A 27800-nucleotide genomic window follows, 5' to 3' on the forward strand; every position below is an offset into this window, starting at 1 on the left:
TGTAAATTACAGACGCCTCTCATCTTTTCAAGTGGTGGAACTTGCACTATTGCTGACTGACTAAATACTTTTTTGCCCCACTGTATTTGTGTTTTTCGCAGAGTGTAACCTACACGGAACCAGCTCCATGTTGATGTCGACCCTTGGGAAACAGAGTCATAGAGTGCAACCCAGATCATCATGACAATCACGAGCCAAGTTGGCCTTGGAAGTCTCCTATGTTTGTGCCTGCCACCTTGATGGTCAATCTTATTTGTGACTGTATCTTGTGAATGGACTGCGTGATAGTCATTGTATTTTTACAAGTAGTTAGAGTCAAGGTACCTTCACACATAACGATATCGTTAACGATATCGTTGCAATGTCACGCTTTTTGTGACGTAGCACCGATCTCGCTAACGATCTCCTTTATGTGTGACAGCGACCAACGATCTGGCCCCTGCTGGGGGATCGTTGGTCGTGGGGAATGATCAGGACCTTTTTTTGGTTGCTGATCACCCACTCTCATCGCTGGATCGGCGTGTGTGATGCCGATCCAGTGATGTGTTCACTTGTAACCAGGGTAAATATCGGGTTACTAAGCGCAGGGCCGCGCTTAGTAACCCAATATTTACCCTGGTTACCATTGTAAAAGTAAAAAAAAAAACACTACATACTTACATTCCGATGTCTGTCACGTCCCTCGCCGTCATTGGGCAACACTGACTGTCATTGCCGGCCGTAAAGCAGAGAAAAGCGGTGACGTCACCGCTGTGCTCTGCTTTACGGCCAGCGCCGCTGACAGTCAGTGCGGGAAGCTGACGGTGGGGGACGTGACAGACATCGGAATGTAAGTATGTAGTGTTTTTTTTTTTTAACTTTTACAATGGTAACCAGGGTAAATACTGGGTTACTAAGCGTGGCCCTGCACTTAGTAACCCGATGTTTACCCTGGTTACCCGGGGACTTCGGCATCGTTGAAGACAGTTTCAACGATGCCGAAGTCTTTCCCCTGATCGTTGGTCGCTGGAGAGAGCTGTCTGTGTGACAGCTCCCCAGCGATCACACAACGACTTACCAACGATCACGGCCAGGTCGTATCGCTGGTCGTGATAGTTGGTAAGTCGTTTAGTGTAACGGTACCCTCAGAGTTTGTAAGGGTGAGGCCCCAGTTAACAATAGTTGGCAATCTCTCAAGTAATGTTAAACTGGCACCAATGTGTGTGTTTTTCAGGAGCATAATTTACTTAGTACCAGTTCCATGTTGATTTTGCCTCTTGGGCAACAGAGTCACAAAGGGCTACCCAGATCATGATGACCTTTCCAAGCCAAGTTCGTCTTGGCACCTTCCATGCTTGTGGCTATCATCTGGTTAGACTTTATCTGGGACTGTATTTTGTGAATGGAACACATAAGAGTCATTACAGTTTACCACCAGTTTGGCCCAAGGGTCAAAAATGTAAGTCCCAGGGTTAGAAGAGTTTGACAACTCCATTTTTACCCAACTGTCTTTTTTATACTTATTTAAAGAACAGTCATTGAAGACAAATATGATGATTCAATTTAATTTTGTATTTTGCAAAAAAGGAGAAAATTACTTAAGATAATACCAGCTTATAAGAAACAATATTTATTAGTTTACGTTTAAGAAATAAGGACAATGTTTTATGTTTTTTTGTTTTGCTTTTTTCCTTTACAAGATACAACAATGCCTTTAAAACACAATAAACACTGATTGTTGTCATTTTTCAACTGAGAAAAATCCTAATTTTTGGGTGCTACAGTACATAATGTCCATTCAGTTAGTATTTTTCCAGTTTTTGATGTTTTCAATGATCTGCTGTGCGGTGAGTTTTCCATCATCAATTTGTTTGTCAATGAATTGTTGCAGTTCTTCCCATTGTTTAGAGCCTCTTTCGATACCTTCAAGCACCATGGAACGTGCAATTTCCATCTTCTTAGCTATGATTTCCTTTCTCACTTGGGGAACTTCGTCAAAAGATTTCCAATCAAAGGGATGTGGGATTTCTACTTGAAGCTCACCTTTCTGCATTGACACGTATGTTTTTACCTCTTCGCTGGCAGAATTCTGCAAATTTTGCAGCATTTGAGTGATGAATTGTACAAAGGCATTATATTGTTGGATGATCAGATCGATGACACGGTTTGCTTCATCAAGGAACTTCTGATAAGAGCTTAACAGTTGTGTATGAGCCTCGTGGATTTTTGCATTTACAAACTGAGAATGTTCTGCTGCGGCTTGTTTGGCATTTCTTGACCAATCGCTGACTTTTTCTTCTAATTTCATGGAAAGTTCTCTTACCTGCTTTCTTCCTTTGTCTTCGGCATTGGTTAACAGAACCCTGGTTTGCTCATAATACTCTCTCAACAATTCTTTCATTTGGTCACTAATTTCAGAGACATTGATGCCATATTCCTTCAATGAATCAATTAAGAGTTTGAAAAGTTGAATGACTTTCTCTTCAATTTCGTAATATTTCATAGACCATCCCACAATATTTGGGTCCAAGTATTCTTCTCTCAACGCCTTAGCATAAACAAGTAACTGCTTTAATTTATCTAAAAGTTCTTCATACATATTCTGGTAAACTTTCAGCAGCTGGCTGGTGCTCTTTCTGATTCCGTCGGCAAGATCGCTAAGGTATTGTACGTGCTGTGAATTAATGGCATCATTGTACATTTGTTGAGCCTGAAGTTGCATGTCTCTATAATTTCTGGATTTCAAGGCTTCAATCAATTTTTCTGATTTTTGTGAAATCTCCTGAACTAATCCTTTAAGTTGCTGCAAGTTTTTTTCAAGACTTATGTACTGGAGATCATTGAATACCTTTCTAGTCAGCTGTTGTAGTTCCTTCAAAAAGTCTTTAACCGCAAGGATGACTTGTCTGCTCTCGATCTTGAAGTTTGTACCAGGGATACTGAAACTGACATCATTAATGGACTGGATGATGTTATCGAAGAACTTTTGGATCTTCTGAATAAATTGCTCTAGAGTATTCAATGCCCATTTCACAGCCATGGTAAATTGTTCTTCACCAGTATATTTCTGATTCTGGCCTGGTAGTTGAAATCTTGTGTTTTTCAAAAATGTAATGGCTGCATCAATCACCTCTTTCATTGTACTTTGATATCTTCTGATTGCAATTACTGTTTTTTCATACATTGGTTCCATATCGTTGAGAAGATAGGACATATCTGCTGGGTCTTGATACCATTGTTGAGCTTTTGAGACAGCTTCTGCATATTTTCCACTGGCACCCCTAGCTGCTGATCTAAGCCTATATTCCATGTTGTCAATGTGGCTGGATGCAGTATTGTAAGCTGAAGACACTTTGGTCTGTAGACCTTCTTTCATCTTTAGGCTAGCTTCTTTTATGTCCATGCCTAGGTGTTCCATGTGGTATTTGTTGACACAATTGTAGATGGCATCAGACATTTTGGGCATTCTTTCCTTTAGACCATTCATTACATCCTGGGCAGCATCTTCACGCCAGTTGAGTTTGTTTTGAATCTTGTCTGGATTTTTCAGTGATATTTCATTTTTCAGTATAAGTAATTCCTCGTCAGGTGAGGCCTACGAAAAGAGATGAAAATAAAAGATTCAGCACATAATGTAACATCTGACACTCCAAGTATCTTCTACATCCAACTACATTGCTATTCCTTCAGGGTCCATTTACACTGTGCAATGTGTAGTGATAAATGATTGCAAGGTCGGAGGCCATTTAATATTCTGTTTACACAGGGTGACCAAGCTTTAGATGCACAGTGCACGATCTGTAATAGATCCTTCAGTGTGCATATACTGCCATTGTTCTCGGCAGCGTGAGTCCTGTTCGCACAGGATGATGTGCTGCCAAGAACGATGATCTCTTGTGCAGCACAAAAATCATTTCACCCTGTAAACGAGTGTTTGCTCATTTGTCAGGTGATTAGCAGCCTGTTTAGACTGCATGATTACTGGGAAACATCCATTCCTAGGCATGCTGCTAGCTCATGTCCATCTTTATCTAAGAGTAATCTCCCCAATCTCAAATTCGGGAACCACTTAAGTCAATATTTCTGGTACAACATAAAAAAATAATATTCTTTGTGTTATCAATTTAGGTACCAGTCAGCAGCATCAGAGAGTTAACTTTTGCACTAGTAATTATGCTAAATTACATTAAGAAATGTAATTATTGTGAGGCAAGCCAACCACAGCTCTAGAGATACTTTGGTGGACTTAGGATCAACCAGAATATTGGGCGCTAAAGGTCATGCAGAAGATTATCCCACCTTCAGCTAACTTTAAAGCTATTCTTTTTCACCAGTTTATTTCCCATATGATGATTCCCAAAAACACTACTAGAACTTATTAATGAGATGCCTGTAGGATATTTGGATGTGCATATGTTGTGCATAGATGGAAGGTGATTTGAATCAGACACAAAGTGTAAAAAATTCTACTAAAAAGCTTGCTCATAAATGTCATAGCAATATGATCAATTAATAAGATACTCACTGCCGAACGACTGTACACTTTCACGTTGATTGTCTTGGGATCTTTCTCGAGGAGAAGCCCCAGAGTACCGGTGGACGGTGATGAGACAAATGAGGAGATTCTATTTTCATCATGCTGGCAACGTATTTGGGCATTTGAGAATGTAGGGCTGGTAATATCAACTTGCAGATTGTGTCGAGGCAGGCTGGAAATGAAATGTTTCATGGTTAAGGCTTACCGGTGTTGAAAAATAATAATTTAAGACACTATCTATCTAGAATCCAAAAATAGAAAGCATTCCAGAAAATATTTCCAAAAATGGTAGACTTGATTAACCCACAAGTTGAGAAGTTTGGGCTAAAAAACAATGAAAGTTTCTCAAGCAAGAAATAAGGTTTGAGAAAGGCTCATTAGTTTTCGAGCTGAGACGTTGATTCATATGGGCTAAAAAAGTGTAATTTTTGGAAAAATTTTCTTAAGTGCTGTCTGTTTTTGGAATATATATATTGAAGCCAGCAGTTCAGCAATACGGGTGCTGCTTTAATTTCGGGTCTGTCTATCTATCTATCTTTTATATTAAAAATGTATTTTTTTTTACCTTAGGCCATTAAATGAAATCTCCTCCCTCCAAATTGTACTTAAATCCACATGTGCCAGACTTCCTTGTTCAATAAGATTCAGAGTTCTTCCATTTATTGAACCTGTTAATGAAGCTGTAAAGGAAAAAAAACAACATTCGTAAATAATTTTTAACTACTTTGACTGAAGTTTGAAACATTACCAATGTTCCCCCAAAACGATAAAAGTAATATAATTGGAAAAGCAAAAAAATACAAAAATCAAAAAAAGTGTTGAAAATGTTACGAAAATTAAAAAATTACTTAAATATATAATTTAAAAAAACTCACCATCAAGATCAAATTCGAGAAACCGTAGTGTTGAACTGCTGGTGGCATCAATGGAGCCTACTATAGAGTCTGGTTTGTTTTCCAGCTTGTTTGTCCATGTGAGGTTGTACACTGGGGAAGCAAACTGAATGGAGCCAGATATTGAACCAAAGGCTGGAATATAAATTCCTGCTGGCATTCTCAGCTTAATTGGTGGGATCACAACCTTCTGTTCTGGAATCTCGATTGTTGGCAGGTCAATGTCGGCTATCTTGTTGAAGATGGCATTGAAATCCACACTGTAGAACTGTTTAGGGAAAGTGTATTTGGAGAGTGTCACTTGATATTGTGGTGCAGACACTTCAACAAGGGGAATATTTGAGCCTTCTGCTGTCGTGTACAACAACTTGATGTCTGTTGCTGGGAATTTTATCTCTGGCAAAAATGGGCAGTTGTTTTTGGGTAGTGACAGTCCTGGGAAAGTAATGGTGGAACCATCTCCGATTCTTTCAGATGGAATAGGGTAGAAGAAGCCATCGTTACTCTTAGTATAAATCAGACTTGTTGATGCATTAAGGTATTGTTTTCTGTCAATGTGAGTTGTGACATCAAGTTTCAAGACATCCCACAGGCTTCTGTCATACACTGGTAGTACAATTGACTTCAAGAAAGCCATGTGGCCTTGCAATGAGCCTCCGGCTTCAAGTCTTGCATCTGTCTGATCATTGGATAGCCTAATGTTGTGAGCCACAATGAGAGATTCCAGAATACCTTGGCCATTCATGCTTAATTCTTGCTTATCAGTATTAATTGTCAGTGTAATGCCTTGGTTTAGCGATGCTGCCTCTATAAATGAATTGGGTTGGCTGATTGCCATTTGTAGGTCTGCTAGTAGACTCCAAAGGGCCAGTTCTAAGGTGGCTTTACCACTCTGCTTGCCAGTTGATGTAAACAGTGGAGTTATTCTGAAATAATTTTCTCCCTTATGTTCCCAAACTGCATAGACTCTACTGGGGGAGGCTTCAACAGCGAGGTTTTCTGTTAAGTCCAAGACTCCTACACCATCTGCCCTAGAATTGGCCACAAGCCTTATGGTAGATCTAAGACCATTTGCATTCATGTAGGTGTTTGCATCATTGGTTAGTTGTCCATAAAAATTTTGATTTGTTAGAAGGGTTCCAGTTATATCTCCAGTTATTTTTGACTCCATTGAAAAGTAGGATGTAAGTCCTTCAAGGCTTAGTGCATGATCAAGTTTTCCCTTTGCTGTATTTCCAAAGATTTTATCATTAAAATCATAAGTGAGTGTGATCTTGGAGGATACGGAAGACTTTGTTTTTGTATTACCTGTCAGTTCTTGTTTTAATGTGCTCTTTAACAGCCAGGTATCTAAATTAGCATTAGTTATCACAGATGCTTCCATGTTTCTTTTTCCAAATGATATAGAGCTTTCGTGTTTTCCTTCAGCAAATACAGATCTCAATGCCAATGCCGTGGCCAGTTTTAGGCCTCTCTTCCTAGTAAGACCTGTTGTTGCATCTATGTTGAACTGAAGAGCATCGATAACTGATGTGGAGGCTACGCTTACTCTTGCAGAGACATCAGACTGATTGTATATTCCAGCACTTGTGGTGAGGGAAATAACATTTGACTTGAAGAAAAACTCAAAAGTGAGGTTTCCTAATGCCGGGATTAATATACCATTCTGTCCACGTGGCAGCTTAAGTTTAGGAAGAGAAAGTGTACGTAAAGAGTTGGGTACTTGCAGCACAGGCATTTCAAGTGAAGGTGTCATTAACTTGTAAGATGGGACAGAGAACCCAATCATAGGCACTATAAAGCTTGGTGTGGTTATTTCATTGGGAACGACATAACCAAAAGCTGGAAGTTCAGCGGAGAAGGAAGAAACTTCAATATTCACCAATGGTATGGTGTAACCAGGGATTCTGAATGTTCTTTGTTTACTACTACTAACTTGATTATCCACTTTATACTTGTCAAACTTGACTTTGGCTTTATTGTAGGAGTCCACTAGGAGGTTTAATGCGGTATCTCTTCCATTTTCAAAATTCTTGTTAATGGTCTTCATATTTTCATTAATGGCATCAAAAATTGCGTCTAGTGGCAAAGGTATCAAATGGTTGTCTTTATTTTTCTGATACTGAAGATTTATGTTCAGATCAAAATTCTGACGAGTCGATGTCAGCAAATTCTTTAAGCCAGTTTTCTCCCATACAGAAAATTCTGGAACCTGTGGAGTTTTCATTGATGTGTATGGGATCTGAATTTCGGGGATAGAGACTGGTATTGTCAAGAATTCAAGATTAGCTTCTCCATTCATGGCCAATGCAGCCTCAATATTCTCTTCATTATTACCCAGTGACACTATATGAGACACTTTGTATTGGTTGAATCTTCCATTGGCTTGCCATGACACTTGCTGAACAGTAGGGCTGAGGGTAAAGTCATAGTTGTTTAGAAACTCAATCTTGCCTGTAAGTTTTAAAGGGAAACTAACTTTTAGATTTCCATTGTTTGCAGTGGAGAGTTTGATTTCAAAGGTTCTAGTCAAAAAGGCAAACCTGTTGCTTATTGTTCCTGTTGTCTGACCTGAAAGTTCTGCATTGTGAGCTGCCTCAAGTTCTACCCTCATCTCACTAAGCTGAGCATTTCCTTTTAGTGTAGCAATGCTGTTTCCAACATTAGGAGCATCAGCTTTTGACATTAATTCAATATTTGCAAAGTTCAGGAACAAGGACTCTATCTTGAGGGATTGATCCAGTTTCAGATATTTGTCATTTATTTTGTTACTGCCCACAAGGTCAATTTTGCCGCCTTTCAGATTGAACCTGACATCAGCCTGGTGGGTGCCTTCATCTGTAAAGAGAGGGCAGGCCCATCTCCAGTTTCCTTTACCGGTAGATGTTAAGAAAATGCGTCCCATTTCCAACGTCGTATCCACATCATTTTGTAGGTCAAGCTGACTAGAGAAATCAAGCTGTGGAACATTCAATCTATGAGAATATTTTGTAGACACATCTGCTGTAATTCTTTTCTGTACTTTGACAATAATGGTGTTTTGAAGCTCAGCTGAATTCTTCTCCGTCCTTAAATCAGCCTTAGTTTGGATTTGTGTTTGGATTTCACTTGCTGCAAAGGTAACTTGACTGAAATGATTCAATTTTACATGTCGATTTGACAGTGACACAGTTTCTTTAAGAACTAACTGTTCCATCAAAGGAGCAGAAATCCGTGCATCAGCTCCAAAGGTAAAGACCAAAGCTTCAATCATTGAGGTTGACTCTGCAGTAAGGGAAGCAACAATTTCAGGTGATTTCTCAGAGACTGTGACATTTATGACCTCGGCTAAAGTAGACATTGTAAGAAAAGGAGAAACAACCTTGAATGAACTGGACAACATGCCAAATGTTGGAATAGAAACAGAGTGAGGAATCTTTGGAAGCTGGAATTCAGGAATCCTTAGGTCAGGAAATTGGAAATTTTCCATATTTAGCTTTGGGATTTTATAGTCAGGAAGCTGCATGTTGGGTATATAAATTTCAGGAATAGAAAATTCAGGAAGTCCCATGTCACTCATTGTTATATCTCTGAATAATAAGTCCGGAGATGGCAATGTATAGTCACTGGAAATAATTTGATCAATTAATCTCACAACCTTGAGTTTTATTTCATTCAGATCAATTACGTAGGATGGTACTTTATAGCTGTTTAAAACTGTAAACTCGGGTGTAACAAACCTCGTTGGAATTTCAATGCTTCTTAGATTTCTAAAATTTATTTCCACAGACTGGATCTTCAAATCCGTGAATGGTACAATGAAATATGGTGTCCTGAAAGTGGCTTCTCTCAGTGCCCGTAGGCTAACTTCAAAAGCAGGGAACCTGATGTACCCTAAGTTTATTTCTGGCACAACAAATCCTTCTTCTACAAAGACTTTCAATCTATCAGCCCATTCTTGGATATTGTTCTCTATTGCAAAGTCGTTAATCTTAGCAGCCATGGTCTTCCACTGCTCTGTTATGAAAGACACTAGTCTTCGGTAAGCTTGATCCACCTGTTGTAGATACCTCTGGCATTCTTCTTTTATGTTCATAGCATATATTCTGTCTCTGACATCCTCAAGGTGTTCAATCGCCCTGGTCTTCCATTCAATTAAAACTGTTGACGCCATGATATCTTCATACCACTGAACAACGGCAGCAAACTTAGTGTCTCTTACTTCTTGAAGATACTGTATGACCACTACCACCACGTTGTTCAAATATTGTCTTAAAGCTTCAGCCTTTTGCGGCAGCTCCAGAGCCCTCATTTTATTATTTATTGTCTCTGTCAGCTCTTTGATTTTATTGTTGCACTCATCCACAAATTTATCGTAATTAAAAGACCTCATCTTCTGAACTACGATATCCAAGTAATAGTTGATGTCATCTATTAGCTTCTTAAAGTCATAGTCTCTTACTTGTTTTACTGCTGCATCAACAAAAGTACTTATTTTCCTAAAATGTTGACTTACATCAATGTTGTTTAGCATGTCTGTCACCTTTTGGATGGTTTCTTTTACTCGCTGTTGGTTTAGAAACTCGATAAACTTTTCTATGAGCATTTCCAGCTTTTTGTCAATGTCATACTTGGCCACAAGGTCTTGAAATTTGTCAATGACTGCATTGATTTTTTCACTTACTTGAAATTCCTCTAATTGTGTGATGATAAGGTTTTCTATTTGTCGTAGAAAAAATCTAACATTCTCGATAGGCACAAGGTTTTTGAACCATGTGACAAGCTCGGTCACTTCATAGGACCTTATGAATTTCTTCGCAGCTTGAGTCATCTGATCAATACTGATTCTCTGTATGTAATCCTGCATTTGGTATAAGAATCTCTGGATGTTAGCTTTGATTTGGTATTGTTCATCAATATTTTGAATCCAGGCAGCAAAGCTTTGTCCAAAATCATTAAGATTTATTTGTTCTATTAAAACCCGTAAGTTCTGGATCATTTCCATGATCTTTTCCCGTACTCTGTATTCATTCTCGAAGGTTTTCAGTTTGTCCATACACTTCTGAACACACAACTCAATGGCTTTTCTAAGGTTCTCAATGTCATAATTTCCTCTGATATATTTGTACAGTTCAGTCAAGGCTATTTGCAGATCTCTGAAATAATCCTGAACTGCAGATTGAAGAACATCGGCTGAGATCTTAAATCCTTTGGCCAACGATAGAATTTTTTCTCTTGCCAAACTAGCTTTGCTTTCTAGATCCAAACTGTTAACATAGTCGCCCATTTTTTGGCTAGCTGTATTCAGTGCTCGTCTGTATCTCTGGACAAACTGGTCAACGTCAACGTCTTTCAATGAATTTTGTAGAGCTTGTAGAGTAGTCAGTAATGCAGTTCTCAATTTCTCAAAATATAAAGACATGTTCTCTAAGAAAGGCAAATTGATGATATGCATGTCTTTATTCTTGTCATACTTTATATGGCCAGAAATGCTGAATTCTTGAGGTGTGTTGACACTGTCTCTTAAGTTTAGAGAGTCAATTGGATTAAACTTGCCAAAAGGCAGACGGACTTCTGTATCCAGTATCGAGAGGTCTGCAAGAGTTTGCCCACTTAGTTGGACTCCAATACTGTCTGCGTTGTTGAATGCACTGATATCCTGGGTGTACGTATTCTGGTTCAGTTGAGTCTTAAGTTTCCATTCGCTCAGCTGTTCAGAAGGAGTGAACAACAGGTTGATGTTGTAATCTAGAACAGTTTCATGAGTTTGGCCTCCTCCAAGCAAATGCTTTGTTGATCCCTTGTAATCATGAACTAAACTAAAGGAAAGAAGCTCCGCCTTTAATATGAATTTGCTGTAAAGATTTCCTGACTGTTGCCCAAAGATCATCACTCTTCCGTCTCCATTGGTTTGCGAGTCAATGGTAATGGTGAATGGCTGCACAACTGAGCGAATTCGGTTCGTAAACCTCATAACTTTTGAATCACAATTTGTGCTGCTGCTAAGTGACACAGAGAGGCCGGCGACATCAAGTGCGAATCTATGAGTATAGGCAGCTCCTTGTATATTTGCGATAGTGTCTGTGTTGACATTGGCTGCCATGTTACCAGCTGAGAAACCATAGGAATGCTTTATCTCATCTTTGTTGTAAGCACCTCTTATATCGCCGTTGACATTCACCTTGAAGGCTTCGAGCTGCATTTGGCCTTTGTTGGTAAACTCTAGGTCACCATATTGCATTTCATTGTTCAGCATGGCTGTCATGGTATACGGCTGCACCTGGAAGTCAAACTTGTGCTTGTGGAATCTGTCTGAGCTCAAAGAGTTCTCAAATTTGGAGGTAAACTGTAGAAGATATCCAGCTATACTTAGGTCATTGCTGCTTTCTAGTTTTATTTGATCATAGGAGCCCATTAGCGTGTTAGTATACTTCAGACCTTCTTTGCTAACCCTAAAGTTCAATAAATGTTTGCTGTCCAAACCAAGAAGAGTAGCTTGATACACACTACCCAGAGACAGTTCACTCAAGGCTCCCTTTCCGTCAACAGAAATCCTTGCGCTATGCTCTCGATATCTTCCACTTGCCATCATTTTCATCATTGCTCCTGCTGATCCAATTCCAGCATTCAATTCACTTTCCAAAAGCAATGGACTAAAGTTGACACTGGTGGTAGCGCTAGTGGAAAGACCATCTCGGTTGAGTTTCAAAGTGCCTTTGTGAGCAGATCGACTTCCAGGGTTATTAAAAGTGATATCTGTATTTAATTCGAGGCCAAGGGAGTTAACAGAGCCAGACATAAGGGTGTAGAATCGGTTGCGCTTGTAGTCAGCCTGATACTCTGAACGGATCGCAGCCATCTCCTTCGAAAATGTAAGTTCGAATTTGTTCAACCCAATGAGGTTGTAGTAGTTTCCATTTGTATCTGACTTCAGCATCAGCTGTTTGTTTCTGTAGTCTACCGTAATAGTGTTGACAAGAGCTCCATCTTGCAAATCCGTGGTTGTGGTCAATGTTGCAGCTTCTGTCAAAAACATTCCTGATAATTTGTTGGTTGCCTTCAAATAAGATGAATCAAACTTATAGTTAGAATCTACTTTTGTCTGTAGGGTATTGCTGTTGATGGTGGCCACTAATTTTAGATCAGTGTTTGCATAACGGGAGGCAACATTTAGTCTATTTTTGACATCGGATTCTGTCACTACCATTGGCTTATTCACTGATGTCGTGACTGAGGAAACTCCCGAGGCTTCAAGTCCGAGTACGCTTCTTGCCTGGTAAGAATAGGATGCTTTAAATACTTGGTCACTCTGCAAGTTGTACACTTCACTGAGGTTTATGCTGCCATCTAGAAGAGTGTGGCGTACAGCTCCATCATAAGATCTGGTTATTGTGCCTATCGGGTCATAGGATCCTTTGGCAGAACCTGAAATAGTAAAAATAGACTCATTAATAAAGAATACAGCATTATTCTGAGATTATAGATACATATATAGAGGATCAGGTTTTGTCAAATGAATATCGATTGATATTGGCTGGAGCTTGTGTAGATCTATCTCATATGAAACGGCCTGTTCAGATAACATCTTCAAGAGAATCAGAAGTCATCTCAAAATTTTTGTGATTTACAGTAAGGGCTTCTGTGTTAATCTGGCCAAGGAAAATTTGCTTTCTATGTCTTCTTAGATTTGTACAGAATGGGAAGGGAGAAGAAGAACCCCGGAAGAAAATTATGAAAAAGTTTCCATTTCTATTAATTTCAGTGGAAGTCGTGGGCTGTAAAATATTATAGGATACAGATGAGCAATAAAAAAATGACTTACCATAAATGTTGTATGAAAGAATATCCACGATGCAGTCTGCCTTCATTTGGTATCTCAAAGCGTAACTCTGGATATCACTAGTAGTGTTTCCACCCGTGTACGATGCAGACCAGTTATAGTAGTTGCTGTTGATGTTTGAAGACAGATCCAAAACTCCGAGCAAAGGAACTTTTAGCTGGTAATACTCGGGAATGGTGAAGGCTGGGACTTTGAACTCCCGTGCTGGGATATTTAATCCCACTGACTGCAGCTCTAATGATGGAGACCTCAAGGTTTTGGCCACCAGTTGGTGAGATGACTTTCCTGCATAGGGTAGTGGGATATTGATGGTGGTACTTTCTTTGTTAAATGTATATTTGATCTTTCCATCACTGCAAAAATAATGAACAGAGTGATTATAAATGGGTTTCTGTAAATGCTTGGAAAGTAAGAAGCGAAACAACCATTAGTAAGTCTAGCAAAGCTGAACTGGTTAAGATAAAGGAGACATTTGTATAGGTCATAATATTCGATCAGTCGTGGTCTGACCTCTGCCACCCCCACTAAGCCACCTGTTTACTGTGCCGCTACAGCTGGATGTATACCATGTATAGAGGGGCAACGTTCTAGTCACTCTAGTGGCCATTTTTGGTACTGCAACTCAGCTCCCATTCACTCCAATAGGAAATGAGCTGTTAGGAATCTCCACCTTACGTGCATCTGTGCAAAAGTAGTCATCTGAAAAATTACAGATATCACTATGTGTAGTGCACAGTCGCGACACACAACACAGCAACAATTACCTATTTAAGAAAAGGTTATCGGGGAAAGCTGGAATACCGAGTTCCTGCATGTCCAGATCTCTCAATGCTTGCAGCTTGTTGCTGAGAGTTTGTGCGTATGGACTTTCCTTTGAAGCTGCCTGCAACCAATTATTAGAAGCCTAAAAGAAAAAGATAATTTAATTAGATATAACACGATTCCACATTGATATAAAGCTGCCCTCTCCAATATATTTGCAGTATGCAGAACCTGATGCAGTGTAAGTATATTTGCAAATATTTATCAAATCGACCTTCGACATCAATCTCATTCAGAGGAGCATTCATAATTCTGCTACCCTTCTTTTATACCTGACCTTACATTTGCCAGAATACACTGCTGCTTCGGTGCAAGTATGACATCTCCAAATGTTGTATCTAAAATGCTGTTACCAAATTCTAGAAGAAAAACCTGTTGCATATCGGTCCCATGTGTGAGCAGTGAGCATACCCTAAGACTTCCCCATCCCTTAGGCTGCAGTTACACTTCACTTTCCCGATAACCAGGCTGTTAATCGCCCAATGAAGGAGCCAAATGCTCGTTCGTTGGGTGAAATTATTATTTGGGTTCCTTTAAAATCATTGCTCTCGGCAGCACATTGACTTGTATAAAAAGGATATGTGCTGTCGAGAACAATGATAGTCTGTGCACGCCGAACTATCAACTTAATGATTGGGGAGTGTGGTTGTCCTGTCTAAACAAGCTAATAAATAACGGCCAATCGTCAAACCATGTAACAAATCGGCAATTATTTAACAGCCACCATCGGCCAGCGTAAATGAGCCCTTAGGTCTTTATCCCATAAATTAAAATGTATTAATGACCCCCTTTATTACAGCAGGGAATATAACCCCCTTTCTAATCTGGACCACCAGGGATTTTGGAATTACATGAAAAACTGTCTAGAAGTGGTGTGCCGAGGCCACAATTTGCCAGCCATATTGTATGTAGCTTTGGATGGGACTGGGTATGAGCAGAAGACAAAATCATGTAAGTGTTCAGAAGCTTTTTCCGTCTTCTGTTGTATCATTAAGACTTCTACTAAGAGATCATTGATGATCCCCACCAAAGCAAGGTAGAAGGACAGGAAAATGCTTTTGCCTGATGCCCAATACATTCCCTCCACTTCCAGAGATCGTAGTGCTGTAGGCACGATGTCAATGAAAACTTACCACTACGAACTGAGAAGCAATATGGCGGATAGTCATGTCTGTCTGAACCACCTTATGATCCATGACTTTGTTGACATAGCTCTTTAGAGATTCGGGATAGCTGGTGAAGTCGGAGAATCTGACGTCCGGCAACCTTGAGATGATCTTCTCCACATCGCTGTTGGAGGCCGTGTTCCAATCTAACTCAACCTTTTCATTGTCTTTATGACAAAAGAAAACGTAGAAATTTATTACAACGGGGTCAACACCAATAAATACATGAAGACTATGGTGCGTCTGTAGACCGTGAGTCTATGGTGACACTTATGTCTCCAACTAAACAGATGAAATGAACTTACCATATGTGAACACAAAGGTTTGTGATCCGGACAAGGCACAGACAGTGGCAGAAGACTTGAGCTGAAGGGAGAAGTCACTCAGTACTTTCCTAAGGATGGCATCTGCTTTGGCTTCCACTCGTAGCTTTGGTATCAAAAGCTCGGCACTAAGGGCACCTTCGGTGCGGCCGTCATACCTGAACATGGGGAAACAAAGAGGTCGGCCATTAATATGAAGAAGGTTAGTGTTGGTCAGTGCTGTAGACAATGTGCTTGACCGTATGAAGTTACTATGAAGAGATGAAACAGGAGAAAAAATGTGACCACAATGTAGTAAAACATTTGCTTCTAGGAAAAGGCTATACAATAGTTTTCTTTGCATAAATTTAAAGGGGAATTCCAACCTAAAAAAAGTTATCACCTCTCCACTGGATATATACTAAGTGTTAGATCTGGGTGAGTCTAACCAATGGAATCCCTACCCATGTCGATGGTGGAGGACCTGTGTTACTAGTCGTCGGCTGGGAAGGCAAGACTTAAATTTTACTGCAAGTTACCTCAGTCTCCCAGTGAAAGTGACTTCTGAGACCTGTTGATTGTTGAGTTCAGCGACGAGGGCGAACGATCTCTGGAAATCATTGGATTCATCATTGACTCTTATGCTGCCACCAAAATTGATGTCGGCATTTGGGATTTCCATCTTACTCGTCAAAATAATCCTGTTGCGGTTATATGTGATGGTCAGCCGCGCCTCTGACGTCTTCACTCCTGTAAAGCAGCATTTATTGAGATTTTAGATTATCCAAAAAGATTTAATTTTCTAAGAGGCCCTCTTTTCCATGCGTTGCATCTCATAAGTGCAATTCAGTTTCATTGACTTAAATGTTGATAAGCTGCAATGCCAGACACAGCCCAAGGGTGGCGCTCTTTTCAGAAAAAATAAAAATCATCCTAATTTTGAACAATCCCTATAAAACCTCTAGAAATGTAATTACCATCTGCTTGTGCGGAGATTTGGATAGTGTCCACCAGGTCCCGTTCTTCCCTGTTCAGCCTGTAACCTGCAGTCAGGGAATATTCTTGCACCTCTCCTGTTGGTTGGATCTCCAATTCATACCTTGCAAACACAAGAAAAAAAATACTTATTTTTTCTTCTCCAAAAAAGTTCTTATTCCCTAAAACCTACAGGGGCTAGCAGTGTGTTTACTATAGAGACAGCCCTCACCACTGCCATGGCGCCTGATGAGCTGAGATTCATCCCACTGTAAGAAACATTCTGTGTGGCTGCCACTAGGGGGCGCTCACCCTATACAAATATATACAGCTCTTAGTGCGCTAATTATCTATCTCCTACTGGAATTGGGTAAAATAGCAGAGAAGATCGTGTGCAACTCTGAACAAGTGCAAAAATATGAGTTACCGGGTCTCTCCGGTGAGTGGGAAGTAAGGAGCGGCGTCTATGGAGCTGGCATTAGAGTAAGCCATGCTGGTGCAGTAGTTCAGCCCCGTGAGAAGAGGCCGGCAAGTCATCTGCTCCTCTCTGTTCTCAACGATGGAAGGCAGCACCTCCGTCTTCGATGGAAAGATCAAAGCGACTTTGTTGCTAAATTAGGAAATGGAACAAATTATATACAGTTTCACAAAAAAGCACATATGTATTATCATCCATCTATTATCCATCTATTATCTCTCTATTATTGCCTATCTATTAATCTATTATCTGTCTATTATCTATCTATTATTGTTTATTATCTGTCTATTATCATCTATCTATTATCTGTCTATTTATCTATATATAATCATCAATCTATTATATATCTAGCCATTATCTATTATTTAGGTATTATTTATTATCTATTACTATCTTTCTATTTATCTAAAAATCCAGAAAAATTGGAGGCAGCACATCGTTTGTAGTGAAGAGGAGCTATATAATCAGCCCAAAAAGTGACGTTTCAATCCCAACAGGAACATCAAGTCTATCTATCTATCTATCTATCTATCTATTATCTATCTATATATCTATCATCTATCTATTACCTGTCTATTTATCTATATATTATCATCAATCTATTATCTATCTATTATTTATTATCTATATATTATCTATCTCTATCTGCTATCTATCTCTCTATCGTCTATCTATCTATCTATCATCTATCTATTATCTATCATCTATCTATTATCTATCTATCTATCTATTATATATCTATTGTCATCAATCTATCTATATATCATCTATCTTTTTATCCATTATCTATCTATTACCTGTCTATTTATATATTATCATCAATCTACTATCTATCTATTGTCTATCTATTTATTTATCATCTATTTCTCTATTATCTAGCTATCTATTATCTATCTTTTATCTCTCTATCTATCTATCTATCTATCTATCTATAATCTATCTATTTATCTATCTATCATCTATCTGTCTATCTCCTATCTATTATCTATCTATCTATCTATCTATCTATCTATCTATCTATTATCTATGTATCTATCTATCTGTCTATTATCTATGTATCTATCTATCTATCTATCTATCTATCTATCTATCTATTATCTATGTATCTATCTATCTATTATCTATGCATCTATCTATCTGTCTATTATCTATGTATCTATCTATCTATCTATCTATAATCTATCTATTTATCTATCTATCATCTATCTGTCTATCTCCTATCTATTATCTATCTATTATCTATCTATCTATCTATCTATCTATTATCTATGTATCTATCTATCTATTATCTATTATCTATCTATCTGTCTATTATCTATGTATCTATCTATCTGTCCATCCCTCCATCTCTTACTTGATGCTGAACAGTTTTGTTGGTGTCGTCGGTGCAGGAATGGAGAACTTGAGCTGTCCATCTCTCATAGAGATTCGCGCCTGGACCCCGGATTCATGGTAGATGTTGGTGTTCATTTGGACGGCATGTCTGGAAAACTCCGGAATCTGGATTCCTATCTGTGTGACAAACTCTACGGAAACTGCCGGATTCAGGGAAAATGACTTTACCTGCGGAGAACATGAATATTCATATAAGTCCATATAACGTGTCCTCAATATCTAGCATTCTGCAGAGTGGACGAGAAGCTTCTCTCATTCCTCGGCTCTGGGTCATGTAAAGTAATGGCTATTGTACAGGCAGAAAAATATTTATTTTTACAAAAAAAAATAAAAAAAGAATATATACTGTATATGTTGTATTTTTTTTTTTTTTTACCAGTATGCATCGGTTGGATGGTTTAGTAAATTGTGGTTTAATTAAAGAGTCTCCGTTCTACACTGACTCTTGATTGTCTCTCGCTCCGGAGGACACAACATGTTCATGGATTAAACAAAAAAATCGGCTTCAATAAGAATTGTGTAATGCCTCATTTCTCCTGTGGGGGAGCTGCAGGAAAAGAGGACACGTACTGCCTGGCATCACACCGCTGATTGCTGGAGCAGGATACCCTGTAATCAGCTTATTTTCATGGGAGCCTTTTTGGAAGAAAGGGATTATTCATAATACACAACCAAAAACAATAGAACTTACATCCATGGTTTTAGTTTTTATTCCGGCCTTTGTACCCGGAGCAATTATTCCTGATAAAGATACTTGGAGCTGAAGACCGGATCCGGTTGGGAGGGAAAACTGATTGTCCAAGAAGATGTAGTGAATGAAGAGGTCACTGTCCACACCGCCGGAGAAAATCTGAGCAATCTGGAATATTACATAGAAAAACATTCAATTATCACATCATCAGTATAATAAATCAATCTCCCGATGGTGATAGATGATTTTATTGAAATGACGATACCTATTTCACCCACTGTGTATGGCCACCTAATGGCTGTGAGAAGTTTTATGTCACGATGCACATCCTGCCCTAGAATAGTCTACAATTTAGTGTTGGACATCTATAAGGTTTCACATGTGCCATCTGTTGTCCAACATGCGGTACTGCAGATATCTTTCTCAAATAAATGTGGGCCACCAGCTACAGTTATCAATACATTTGCTTTTTTTTTTTTTTACATTCTACCTGAAAATAAAATCTAATCTCCCTTGTGACACATCTTTAACTATTAGTCATGACATTTAGAGCCATCTCCAACAAATTACCCTAACATTGACTTTGATTCTAAAATAATTGCTGTGTTGGAAATAACTTCTGTGCCTATAAATGATACTAATCCCGAGTTAAAGCCTGCAATATTGTCTTCAGCTGCATTTACAGCACTGCAGGCTTCGGAGCTGAAATCTCTCGGCTTGATTGACCGTTTCAATATCTAATCTGCATTTTGATGCAGAGAAAAGAAAATGACAAACTTAGTCCTTTCCTACATTTATTGGAGAAGGAGTCTCCTACGCTATTCCTACTGGCTGCCGTGCAATAAAGGGATCGCTAGGCGGAGATCTGACTGTGCAAAGGGTGAACCGAGCATGTGTGACCACCAGCACTCCGCTCATTAGGTGGACATGCACGGTGCTATACATTTTGAACACCAGGTGGCGCCATAATGTGTAAGAAAAGGTCATAACTCGTCGGAGATCAGGCTGTAAGAAGGGTGAACGGAGCATGTGTGACCACCAGCACTTCGCTCATTAGGTGGACATTCACAGTGCTATACACTAGGCGGCGCCATAGTGCATAATTAAAGGTCATAACTGTCAGTGGATCATTTATTAATGTTGCACTTTTTTATGATCTATACCAGTGTTCCCCAACTCCGGTCCTCAAGAGCCACCAACAGGTCATGTTTTCAGGATTTCCTTAGTATTGCACAGGTGATGGAATTATTGCCTGTGCAGGTGATGCAGTTATCACCTGTGCAATACTAAGGAAATCCTGAAAACATGACCTGTTGGTGGCTCTTGAGGACCGGACTTGGGGACCACTGATCTATACAGTGAATATGATATATCCCGAGGGGACAACCCTTTTAAACTATCAAATCTTCACTACCATAAAGCTACGACCTACCTTTCCAGGGAGGTCCTGAGCAGATTGGAAGCTCTTCATCATCAAACTTCCCAGCATCTTGAAGTCGCTCAACTTAATGTAACCCAGTTCTTTACCGAGGATCTCCAGGTAAGCATTGGCCTCTGGGGCCTTGCTAGAGCTGATTTCCCGTACCAGCTTCTCCACGTTGTAGAGGAAAGCCTTCTTCAGGTCCTACAGTGGAAGATGGCATATATCATATACATTCTGTACCTTCCTGTGGTCACTCATCGCATTGTATCATATCTTACCTGGTTCTGCTTGTCCTGTCTGGAGATTCCAAACCACTTGTACAAAATTTCGGTGACTTTGTCGGGAACTTTTCCGTCCACCCAGTACAAGGCTTTTGTGGTGGTGTCTGGGAAGAAGCCTTCCTTACCAAACAGAGCGTCAAGGGTTGGTTCAAAGCCTTTACCTTCAAGACCGATCTGTGGAAAATAACCAATCATTGGATCAGTATGACGGTCTAAGTGGTCACGCATCAGCACTACCGCTCCATTCACACAGGAGACCAAGAGACCCTTGTTCTCCTAAATGGGGGGTGTCCATGCAGTCAAACCACCAACAAATAAACATTTATTACCTATTGCGTTATAAGTTTTGAAAGAAAAGGCAATTTAAAGGGGGCCTCTTAATTTTTTTTAAATTTGAACATAACATCGTCTCCAATTGACACTGATCCACTGATTCTAGAACAGTTTTTCTTTTTCTTTTGTGTCTCTCCGTTCCAAAGTTATGCTGCCCAGTAATAATGGTGCACATTTTCCCTTCAGCCAATTGAGAGTTTGTCAGTGTGGGTGTTTGCCTTTTCTCCTCTGATGCTGGCCAATCAACACATGGCCACACCCACAGAAAAGTTTTGTAGTACATGCCCAGTTAGTTGTAGGGGAAATTTTCACCTTTATTACTGCGGGCATAACTTTGGAACGGAGGGGCACAGAAGAGAAAGAAAACCTGTTCCAGAATCAGTGGAGAAGCAGCAATTGGAGGAGTTAGTCAGTTTAGATGAAAAAATTCAGTGAAATATCCCCTTTAAAAAATCGACAGATTTTTGCTCAGGTGTACAACATGAAACTCCTGAGCAAAGTGCTCCCCCCACACTCCCATACATTATACTACTACAGTTTTTTTTTCAACTAGGTACTACTACAGTCTCAGCCCCCTCTATGGCTATGTCATTTATGGCATCCATGACTCTGTCCTTTACATGCCATCTCCTTACCTCAAACATATCCACAGACTTTCCGAAAACATTCAGCGTTGTCTCCAGCAGGACTTCTCTGGGCATGTAGCCGGTAGAATCATAAATGATGTTTCCTTCCACTTTGGCCTCTAAATTCTCCACCGTCACCGGAACAACCAAAGTCTTGGAGATTTGATAATTCTTAGAGAATTTTGTGAAGTCGCTGACGATAGTGGGAACGCCGTTTGACTTGAGGGCCTCTTCTAGTTTGCTTTTCAGCCTGGGAAGAAAGATGGTAGGTGAGTCAGGACCACAGGAGACTAAAAGAGGAGAACAATGAGTTAAAACGATCAAAATAAATCCAAAATTATATATCGGTTCAAGGCATGATGTCTGATGGGAACCTGTCTGGCTGATACAGAGTTACAAATCCTCTGCTCAATGTATCATAGTCAGTTAAAGGAGTAATAGTCGTAACTGAATGGTGTCTTGTGTCCTACATCTAAACAGACCTGTGGTCACATTCACGCCACTGGTCCCAGAGAAACTAATGATGTAGCAGCACGCATGCGCGACCATTGCTCCATTTAAACAGTTTAAATAATAAAATTCTGCATTCTTGCAAACACCACTAGGGGGAGCCCCATCCATAGGGATTTACATAGTTATTGGTGAACTCAATAGAAGCTGTATACGCTTGTGTTCTCTAAGCTCCCCCTAGTGGTGACTGCACGCAGCCAGGATTTTCGAATTCTGTGACCATGTGAAAGTAGACAGAGGATTTGGAGTTCCGTGTAAAAAAAAAGGATCAGCGCTCGATTGCCTTCATTATAGAAGGGGATCCTTTTGTTGACTTTTTTCTATTTAAATGCATATATTTGGGGCTGAAAATCATTTTATCAATTGGGTTGTATGCAAAAAATGGAACCATTGACCTTTACAGGCTCTTTGTTACATCGCGCAGTGCATGAGTCAGCGGAGAGGAGTTGAGAAAAACACAAATGAAAGACTTGCAAACTCCAGATCAAACCATCGTAATGGGCTCACTGACAGACTCTCAGTTTACTCATTCTAGAGCCAACAATAGACAGTGCAACACGGAGTCTGGGGCAAAATTCTTTTTGAAACTCAATTACAAAAAAATATTTTTAGCCCCCAAAACATGCAGTTATGTAAAAATAAAAAATGTCCCCAAAGATGGACAACCCCTTTAATCAGCACGAAGTTATAGACCTAGAAACCACGTGATGGACGTTCAGTTTTAATAATGTGAATTGCGTTACAATTACAGACTGGTCTGGACTTACTCCTGCATTTCTGGTGCGTCGGAGTTCTGAACGTTAACGACGTGGGAGGCAACAAAGTTCTTCACTTGCTGGTTGTCGTCCTTGTAGAGGGTCCGAACAACCTTGCGAAGGTCAGATGGTGAAGGGTTTCTCATCAGGATGAGGTAGGCTGCCAGCCTCTTCTGGACCGGTGAGTTTCCATCTTGGAAGACCTGGACAAGTGCACTTCGAGCCTGTGAAATAAAGGAGAACATGCGTCACTCAGCAGGGGGCGATAATGAGCCTCGGAGAAAGCTCCTCCCATAATAAAGAAAATAGGACATCCTAAGGCATGATGGGAGACACAAAAATATTTTTTTCTGATTTTAAATACTTTTTCTGTACAAGATTGTGGGCTGTTATCTTCCCTTACAGCAATTATTTATATGATTTACATGGCAAACACTGGACCATAGATTTCTATTGACTTTTTTTGTGGGCATGCTCTGTGACCTGTGCAGAGATCACTGTGCAGGGAGGGGTGAAGAGGTGAGCTGTGACATCTGATGTGTCGTTTACTGTCTTAAACACTCCTGTCTGTGATGATAATGAGGCTGCTGAGAAGTGATCTCTGCAGAACGCAAAGAATCAGCCGGTTATGAGGCTCAGTGTGGAGAGTGAAAACTGCAAGAATTCAGGATTTGGCCCAATATTACATATCGCATACACAGTATAGATCATGAAAAATGAATATTAATTGCAAGTTTCATGGTGCTAAAAAAAAATTTGTGTGACGATTCCTGGACACAAAGTAAAGCGCCACCTGGTGTTTAAAGTGTTTAAGAATGAGAAGGTCCAGCTAATATGCTTAGTGCTGCTCTCTGTTCACCCCAGAGCTCTAAGAGATATATATTCCTGTCCTGATGGCAATTTCTATGGGCTCCTCTGCAGAGGAAAGAAAGACCAAGCAATGTGGAATCTGACTGAGCATGTGTGTCCACCAGCGCTCAACTCCTACTAATGGATGTGCATATTGCTATACGCATTAACCACAAGGTGGCACCATACTATGTAAGAACATGCTATAACTTTTCACTGGATCGTCTTTGTAACAGCCTACATAATGCTAATATTATTACTTTTTTAACATCTATATAAAAACTGTGATATTCAACCAAAGACTGGTCTCCTTAAAGGAGATTTTCCGCCAGGTAAAAAGTGTCCAGTTTTTGCTCATAGTTTATTCCCAATGCTCCTCTGAGTGTTGCATTTTTTGTTTTCTTTAGATCCGTCAAACGGTTCCAGAGATACAGCCCTTTTTTATTTAGTGCTAATTGTAACGGCCTTTACAAAGAAGGCGTGACTCACAGGCAAAGTAGACACTCCCCTCAGAGAGTCAGCCACGCCCCCTTGCAAACGTCAAAATGATCAGTGAACAAAAAGGCTCATATCTCTGAAACCGTATGGCGGATTTAAAAAAAACAAAAAGCGCAATACTCAGGGGAGAAGCAGGAATTAAGTAAGAGCGACAACTAGACACTTCTGTTGTCTTAAACAAGAGGTGATCACACGTTTCCTTTAAGTAAAGAGACGATGTGAGTGCATGCTATATGCAATGCTTGGGGTGTTTAATCCTTTTCACAATCATGCTATATTTTAGACAGATATTAGATTATTTGAGACCACCAGGACCATCGCTATAAAGAGGTCTGAGGTAGCTTGGCCTGAAGGGACCATGGGCCTTAAGCAGATGACAGGGTTATGAATAGGAGGTGGCAGAGGACACTGAATGCCACTAACATCACATCATTTTTGTGAACGGTCACTCAGGGTAAATCCCGGTGATCGCCTCGGTGGTTTATATCCATGGATCTATCACTGGTAGAAGTAACTTACATCATCAACGATGGACATTTTGCGTAGAGCCTGAACGGCCGCCTTCTGCACCTCCAATGATGGCGCCTGGCTCCTGACACATTTCAGGAGGGAGGACTTGACCTGCGGATTGGCTGCTTCTAATACATTCCCCATAATTCCAATGGCCTGAAGGGCAAAACAAAGGAAAAAAAAGAACAATGAACTGCAAACTAGAACAGATTTCACAATTTTCGGCCTTTTTTTTTTTTACATTCAATACCTTAAGAGTCTGGAAAGTTTTGTCTTGGTCTCCGCTGCATTCATTGTCGATGAGAGAGGACATGAAATCGGCCACGTCCCTTAGCTCGGGAGTGATGGTGCTCCTGTCTGCATAGAAGCTGGCGACATAAGAGATTGGAGCACAGACTGTATTATATTTGGTATTTTTCATTATTTAAAGCAGAATTTAGCCCATAATCAAAGTTATAGATGTTCACACTTGACTTTTGGGATCGCTGCTTCCAATAGGTGGCGCTAGAGTTCAAGTCCTTTTCCTCTCTGAAGACCCAATTCCCATAGATAGTCACATACGCAGCACATGACATAAAGTTTTGATACTGCAAGCAACAAGTGGCAATATATGGCGCCCTCCACTGAAGGCTGTGGCATCAGCAGATATTTTTGTGCATTAATAATAACAAGAAATGTTTACTGAGGCACATATCTATCCCTGTTTTGCTTTTTATTACAGTATTGTGCAGTACCTAGAGTCACCACCAGATGTCACTGCTGCACTTCATTTCTCTAGAACTTTTGGAAGTTTCAAAACTTTCCAATAAACTTTTTTCTTTTCCGGACTCAAATCTGCTTCATTTTACCTGCGCTGATACATTGTGAGACAAATGGTTTTCTCCATGAGTCCTGTAAAATGGAGCTGAAATCAAGGGACACGTGAACCCGTAAACTAGTGCTAAGTGGGGAACTCTAGCAACCATTGAGCTTTCACCTATTCCTAAGGAGAGCCATTCATGATATACATGATTGATAGAAAAATCACCCAAAGTGATTGCCTCAGCTTTTATAGGGGAATTTGTCATATACTCTAATAGTACAGTATATAAGGCCAGGAGATGTCTATCCCTTTAATATATATATATATATATATTATATATATATATGTATATATATATATATATATCCAATAAGCATCATTAATGATTTCTGTTCCATTTTTAGAATATTTGTCTATTTTCTGCATTATTCCATAGAATACTCACCTGCTGACGGCATGGCTCAAGGCATAGAATGAAGCTCTGCTTTGCTTGTACTGAGCCATGTTCAGAAGCTCTCGCACGCGCTTGGTGCAAGGTGACGGCAGAAGTCCGAGTGCATATGTGACGGTATCGGCCAGTATAGGTGACACATCACCGGTGCGCAGCACCTGAAGAATGGCTCCGAAACATTCTGGAGTTCCGCACTGAGTCAAAGCTTGTAGTGCGATAGGACTGGAAATAAAAGAAAAAAGAAAGAAAAAAAAAGATTATAATAATACCAATATGAGCCGTGTTCTTACAATCTATGACTTTTACAACAATGATAAAAAATGGGAGAAAGTTTAGAAGTTGTTCAAAAAGTCGCAGTTGGATTCGACTCGATGTAGTGCAACGCTGACATCTAGTGGTCAGGTGTGGAACTGCAGTACAAAGATTTGCAACATCTGGGATTAGTAATTATTCCTCTCGATGTGGAAAACTTGTATGCTTTGTATTTAGCACTAGCCCTCCCAGTGCTTTCTCCACCAATAACTGAGCAAGTAGTAAGGGTTAATTATAAGTAAGATTTTGCATGGTGGATGGAAAAAGATGTCCGTGTCAGCAGCTATACCCCCAAACTTTATGTATTTACTGCCTTACTTGTTAAAGGGTCTCCTAACATTGAGCTGATCACAGAGAATCAGGGTTTATGTCAGCACCCAAAATACCAGAGCCTGATGAGGCTGTTGTGCTTACTTTCCAACATCGGTTGTACATGTACGGTAGAGGTGTGCGCCACAGGCAAGGATCGGCCTCAGCTCCTGAGTTTCAACAGCGCAGGAGCCAGCTGTTCTTCACAGCCATCATTCAAGACCAACTAACCCCTTAGATGCCTCTGTCCCTTGTGTCAGCGGCATTTAAGGGGTTGATAATAATGAGAAGAGGGGATGATCCTTTCAATGCCCACAACAACAAAAAAAAGAAAATAATGACAATTGTTTTTGAAAAATATATATAAAAGCTTATATCACTCTTTTTTTCTAAAAAGGAAAATAAATTCTAAAAAAATATGAACAGAACACTTTGCATCTTTGCTCCCCCCCCAAAAAAAAAATAAAGAATAAAAAGAGGTGAGAAAGTGCAAAAAGTTATAGTTTTTTCAGAAGTTGACAAGGAAAAGAGAAAGCAAAGAGTGACCCCATAAACCTAGAGTCATCCTGTAGAGGTCCCATCTCGGGCACCTCTAGAAATCAGTATGTAAAAGTAGCAACAAGTGCTTCATTTCCCTACAGTGCCTCCGCAGGTGAAGTGGAGCATTACACCATTCTCACTGAGCTCTATAGGCAGCACGGATGTGCTGGGATTTCTAGTAAGAGGATTACACGCTCTGCTCTGTCCAGATGAATGCGGAACGTTACTCAGATAAATCAGAAAAGGGTTTTCCATCCCAAAATCTCTGTAAATACCTTGAGAGCTGCATCAGCCTTGGCACAAGGGGCCCAAGGGTGTCGTTGTTTAGGGCCCGTAGGGCGGTGACCAGTTTGTAGAACCTGTTTGCTCTCTGCTGGTTCTGTTCTGTAGATGATAATCTCTGCAGTTCCATAAGGTTTTCCACGACGGCATCTTCGCTGGAAGAAGGAGACTCTGTGGCCTCCAGGGCCAGGCTTTTCACCAACTGCGAATCTATGAAAAATACAGGGACGTGTATGACATATACGCAGCTCTCTGAGGTGAC

The 27800-nt window shown here is 40.0% G+C and overlaps 1 protein-coding gene across 1 annotated transcript in view; it reads right to left on the minus strand.

Moving 5' to 3' along the window:
- Positions 1-1528: 1528 nt before the first annotated feature.
- APOB (apolipoprotein B) overlaps positions 1529-27800 on the minus strand; it is a 39633-nt gene continuing 13361 nt past the window's right edge. The window contains exons 9-29 of the mRNA XM_069728151.1: positions 27532-27748; positions 26090-26317; positions 25093-25210; positions 24852-24998; positions 22998-23209; positions 21730-21970; positions 20759-20935; positions 20490-20681; positions 19058-19225; positions 18326-18534; positions 16921-17103; positions 16496-16617; positions 16058-16268; positions 15522-15697; positions 15184-15383; positions 13993-14132; positions 13211-13581; positions 5392-12813; positions 5082-5196; positions 4505-4688; positions 1529-3574 (exon numbers count right to left, since the gene is read on the minus strand). Of these exons, the coding sequence (XP_069584252.1) occupies positions 1778-3574; positions 4505-4688; positions 5082-5196; positions 5392-12813; positions 13211-13581; positions 13993-14132; positions 15184-15383; positions 15522-15697; positions 16058-16268; positions 16496-16617; positions 16921-17103; positions 18326-18534; positions 19058-19225; positions 20490-20681; positions 20759-20935; positions 21730-21970; positions 22998-23209; positions 24852-24998; positions 25093-25210; positions 26090-26317; positions 27532-27748 (12830 nt within the window). The 3' untranslated portion in view covers positions 1529-1777. The remainder of the gene's footprint in view (positions 3575-4504; positions 4689-5081; positions 5197-5391; positions 12814-13210; positions 13582-13992; positions 14133-15183; positions 15384-15521; positions 15698-16057; positions 16269-16495; positions 16618-16920; positions 17104-18325; positions 18535-19057; positions 19226-20489; positions 20682-20758; positions 20936-21729; positions 21971-22997; positions 23210-24851; positions 24999-25092; positions 25211-26089; positions 26318-27531; positions 27749-27800) is intronic.

This window comes from Ranitomeya imitator, chromosome 5 (assembly GCF_032444005.1).
Source record: "Ranitomeya imitator isolate aRanImi1 chromosome 5, aRanImi1.pri, whole genome shotgun sequence".
Classification (NCBI taxonomy): Eukaryota; Metazoa; Chordata; class Amphibia; order Anura; family Dendrobatidae; genus Ranitomeya; species Ranitomeya imitator.